The 4,868-nt window shown below is 49.8% G+C and overlaps 1 protein-coding gene across 2 annotated transcripts; it reads right to left on the bottom strand.

Moving 5' to 3' along the window:
* On the bottom strand, positions 1-1,688 carry GP9 (glycoprotein IX platelet). Of its 2 annotated transcripts, XM_015558434.1 has the most exons (3): positions 1,600-1,688; positions 760-872; positions 1-665 (listed from the first exon to the last, which is right to left on the bottom strand). In XM_015558434.1, the coding sequence occupies exon 3, from the start codon at positions 651-653 to the stop codon at positions 87-89; it is 567 nt and encodes a 188-aa protein (XP_015413920.1). In that variant the 5' UTR covers positions 654-665; positions 760-872; positions 1,600-1,688; the 3' UTR covers positions 1-86. The 2 variants fall into 2 exon arrangements, with proteins under 2 accessions (XP_015413920.1, XP_006755308.1); XM_006755245.2 differs by lacking the exon at positions 760-872.
* Positions 1,689-4,868: the final 3,180 nt, after the last annotated feature.

Here is a 4,868-nt window from a genome sequence, read left to right as displayed (position 1 = left end):
GTTTGGACAAAATGGCTGAGCAGCCAGTTTATTTCAAGTTGCTGGTGGAACTGGCTGATCAGGGCTGGTGGAGCCTGGACAGGGGCTCAGGCCTGGCCACTTGGCCTGAAGAACGACCCTAGGAACAGGGGCTCTCTGGCAGTGCACAGTAGACCTGCCAAGAGAGCCAAGCCCATTATGACCACAACGACCAGTGCCACATCCCACCAGACCCATGGATAGCCCCAAGGTTTCTGTAGCTGCCAGCCACAGTTGCCCAGCTCATAGCCTGTGAGCTGGCCCAGTGGGTGGAGGGCGGCATAGCTGGGGCTGGCACAGCGGACGTCCAGCAGGGCCTCTGGTGTGTGGTCCTCCAGCCAGAGGTGCAGGTAGGTGAGGCTGCAGTCACAGTGCCAGGGGTTCTGTGTCACGTCGAGTGTCTGCAGCTGGACCATGTGGTCGAAGACACCGGGAGGCACAGAACGAAGGCTATTGTTGGCCAGCAGGAGGTGGCGGGTGTGGGCTGGCAGGGCAGGCATGGAGGTGAGCCCTCGACCCCTGCAGTCCACCCACAGCCCCATGGTTTCCAGGGCCTGGCAGGTGCATGATGGAGGGCAGTCCTTGGTGGCTTCTGCGGCAGCCCAGAGCAGGAACAGGGCTCCCCAGGCAGGCATTGTGCAGGCTGGCTGTGGGGAGAGCGGCTGTGAGGTGAGGGAGGGTCGGGTAGCCTGCACCCCATCCCAAGAACCAGCGGGTACCATAGGAACAATGGTATCTGACCTGTGAAATTGCAGCTGTGAAGACGAAAGGAACTGAACTGGGCCCAGCTTAGGCCTGGCTGACCCTCACTGAACACTCAGAAGGCAAGACAGTAGTGGAGGTAGCAGGGGTGGCTTCGGAAGAGGACAGGACTTCAGGAGGTGGGGGTTTACAGTCCTGGTCCTCCACCCGTAGGGCTGGGAAAGACTGTTCCCAGCCTCCCTGCCTAAGCCTGGGGTTAGGCCAAAGGTGTGGCCTTCACAGACCACACCTCATCCCACCAATTCCAAACAGCTCGCCATGATGAAGTGAACCCTTATGTGGTACACGATGTAGAAACCAGCACAAGGATACTGAGGTGGGGGCGGGAAGGGAACCCAGAAGGAGCTCCCTCTGCAAGCCCCTCAGCCAGGCTTGGGGAAACTGAGGCCCAGAGACAAGAGAGATTTGTGCAGGGTCACACAGTAGCCTGTGTGAGAAACCAGACTCAAACTCAGGTCTCATGAGCCCCAGTTTTCTGCCTGATTCACTGCCTTCCTCCCACTCTGCCCCCCCCCCCCCCCCCCCCACCCACCCCACAAACACAACCACATAATTAGATTTCATTCGAAGGCAAGCTCTTTCCAACCCCCAGGGCCTGGCACATGGCAGACTCCCAATGACTATTCGTTGAATAAACCGGTGAATCTTGACTTAGCCAAGGAGCAGGTGTCTCAGAGTGAATGCCCGCACCCAACCCCATCTTCTAGAAGGGAGAGCAAAAGTGGGCATAGAAGTAAGAATTGACAGCCCGCCTCCTCACCACCGGGGAGGAACCCCTGGTGTGGGAGGCAGTGCTGGGTAATAAGGGGGGCTTCTTACCTTCCAGGCCTGCAGTTCAGTTCCCCTTTCTGTGACCTGAACTGTCCTGGTTGAGGCTGAGGTGGCAATTCTATGTAAATAGCTGATGTGGCCACTGCTTGAGAGGGAGGAAGGAAGTGATAAAAAATAGCCTGGCTTATCCCCTGCAGGCAGCCCTGGAGGGCCTATCTCCAGAGGCAGGGGGGCCTGGGGTCCTAGTGCCCTGGGCACAGAAGCCTAGGTCAACTTGAGTGTGCAGAAGGGTCCTATAGTGCATCCCACTGAGTGCCCCAAAGAGCCTTAGTGCAGGGTCTGGGGGAGGACCAAGGAGACCCTACTTCTGGACCCAGGTGGTGAGGAGGGCTTCTAGGAGGAGGAGGCCCTGGAAATGAGTGGCTCTGTTGGTTGATCCATTAAATCTCAGTTTTCCTTATCTGGACAATGGGAGCAATAAACCTTGTCCTATTTGCCTCAGAGATGTGGTTAGGGCAGCAACCATGGGCAGGTCAAGAATTCTATTCGGGAGGATGATTTAGTTAGTTTTAATAAACTGAGTTTATTAAGCAGGCGATTTAGTTTCTATAAACAGAGCTCTCATCAGAGAGGCCCAGGAGTGGAGCCCAGAGTGGGGGCCTGCTGAGCAGAAGAAGGGGTCCTTCTGGCTATCTCCCATGGTGATGGCCAGTGTCAGCCCAAAATGCCAAACTCAAGAAGAGGGTCCTGGGCTTCCAGCCTAAAGGCACTTAGAATGGTTTAGGGCTGGAGGGGGAAACTGTGGTGCAGAGCATCCGTGCTGCCAACTGAGGCCACACGGGAGCTTGAGCAGGGCCAGATGCTACCCCACCCAGAATGGGGGAAGCCTGGAAGTTCTACAACCAATGTTTGTTTTTAAAGCAGGGAGACGACACTACAAGTTACAGGGCAAGGAAAGTCAAGGGCAAAGGGCTGTGGAGTGCTTAAACACTCCATTTACACACTAAACCCACAGGAATATTCCTTATGTTTGCAACCAAGTGTGGTTTTTTAATCTTCTTTTTTAAAAAATATATTTTATTGATTTTTTACAGAGAGGAGGGGAGAGGGATAGAGAGTTAGAAACATCGATGAGAGAGAAACATCCATCAGCTGCCTCCTGCACACTCCCCACTGGGGATGTGCCCGCAACCAAGGTACATGCCCTTGACCGGAATCGAACCTGGGACCCTTCAGTCCGCAGGCTGACGCTCTATCCACTGAGCCAAACCAGCCAGGGTGGTTTTTTTAATCTTCTAAAGCATTCTGCAACTCCTAGCCCTCTTCAGTGAATGGAGTTGATATCATTCATTTGTGTGTTTATCATATGCTTCTCTCCACCAGGATGTCTGCTCCCTGAGAGATGGAGCATTATCCTCCCTCTTTGTGGTCAAAGCCATGGTTGACTAGTCCAGCGTCTGCACATTCAGGTCCTGAATTAGTTTGTGCTGGGTGATTGCACGAGTGAATGGATGGTTTACTTATACAAGATTTGATCAGCAGGGAGGAATCCCGGTCCTTTTTGAATTCTGACCCCCTTTTTGTGCAGGTGTTCGGAGGGGAGGCCTGGCTAGCTACGCTTCTCTGGACACCTATCACCCTGGCAGCTGGCAGCAATCTTCTGCTCCAGAACACCTGGGAATTTTAAAAAATGTGTATTGAATTCTTTGGAGTGACACCCATCAATAAAACCACAGAGGTTTCACGTGCACAACTCCACAACACATCATCTGTGTGCCGCAAGTCCAATCTCCGCACGCCCACCATTTATCCCTGCCTACCTTCTTCTGTGTGCCATCCTCTCCTTTCCCTCCGTAATCACCACACAGTTGTCTGTGAGCACGTGTTTTTCTTAACCCTGTCACCTTTTTTTTTACCCAGCACCTCGAAATCCCTCCCCTCTGATAGCTGTCAGTCTATTCTCTGGTTTTTGGTTGTTGTTTGTTTGGGGGTTTTTTGGTGTTTTTTTTTTTCTGAATAAATATTTATTGAATACATGAATATATTAATGACATGTCAGAGAACAGTCAATAATACAATCTCTAACAATTAGACCTACCACTTAAAAAAAACTGGACAATTTTCTGCACATGCATAATCAAGCAAAATATATGGAATATCAGTTCTTAAAAGAAAATTTGGCCATCTTTATCATTCCTATGTGTTTGTTTCAGTTTGTGTTTACCAAAACTCATAGCTGACTTATTGAAATGTATCCCAGCTTTATTTTGTTAACATTGTGCAATACAGATGATACAAACAGGGAAGCAAATTAAACAGTTTAAAAAATATGTCTGGCCCGGGCCCGGTAGCTCAGCTGCTTAGAACGTCATCCCAATATGCCAAGGTTATGGGTTCAAGCCCCAGTCAGGGCACATACAAGAATCAACCAATGAATGCATAAACAAGTGGAACAACAATGAGATGTCTCTCTTCAAATCAATCAATAAGTTAAAAAATAATAAAAGTTAGGAATGAGTTTAACAAAATACTTTTACTCCCAATACTACAGAATACTGTTGAAAGAAATTAAATTAGCACTAACTAAACAGAAAAAAATATATAATAGGCCAAATATGTTGAAATGCTATACACAAAATCCAGTACAACTCTGTATTACTAAGCAACAACAGCTTTTTAAATGACATGTGCTTTGTTATTTCATACACTGGAACAGCTCAAAGCCAAATTCTGATATAATTTTTGCAAGATGATAGCCCGCAAACTTTCGATTTCAATAGGAATATCTTCAGTTTGCAAATGGTCATTTCTCCAGTAAGACATCATTTTGGGAATGGGGAAGCATAGTCAAATATCAAAAGCCTGGCCTATTTTCTCAGCCAAAAACTGCCAAGAACTGCCTAATATCTGAAATGGGACCCAATCAGAAGTTAATTCCCGGTGATTTTGTAAATAACAGACTATCCCTACTTATTGTTAAAGCAGTTCTCTATAAACTTACAATTCTGTACCCCAGGGTTTGAAGCCTAAACCTGGTGACAGGGTCTGTACAACTCCAACATAAGACAGGTCTCACAGAATGCGAGGGAAAAGCTCCCCAGACGTCGTGTCGCCAATCCCCCTGAGTGACGGTCTACACTTCCCCTGCCTGACACAGGGTGCTGCGCATGTACATCCTCCTCTACGTCTGACCCTGCGTCCCGTTCATCCTGCGCTGGGGTAGCGCCACCATCAACTGACCGGTCGCCGCGGTAATAATCCGGGTTCATGGCAGGCGGCCCGGCGGGAGTGTCCGCGCCCGCGCCGCCCCGTCACCT

This window comes from Myotis davidii, unplaced genomic scaffold (assembly GCF_000327345.1).
Source record: "Myotis davidii unplaced genomic scaffold, ASM32734v1 scaffold733, whole genome shotgun sequence".
Classification (NCBI taxonomy): Eukaryota; Metazoa; Chordata; class Mammalia; order Chiroptera; family Vespertilionidae; genus Myotis; species Myotis davidii.
The sequence above is the reverse complement of the archived record's forward strand: the minus strand, read 5'-3'. Positions and strand labels throughout refer to the sequence as shown.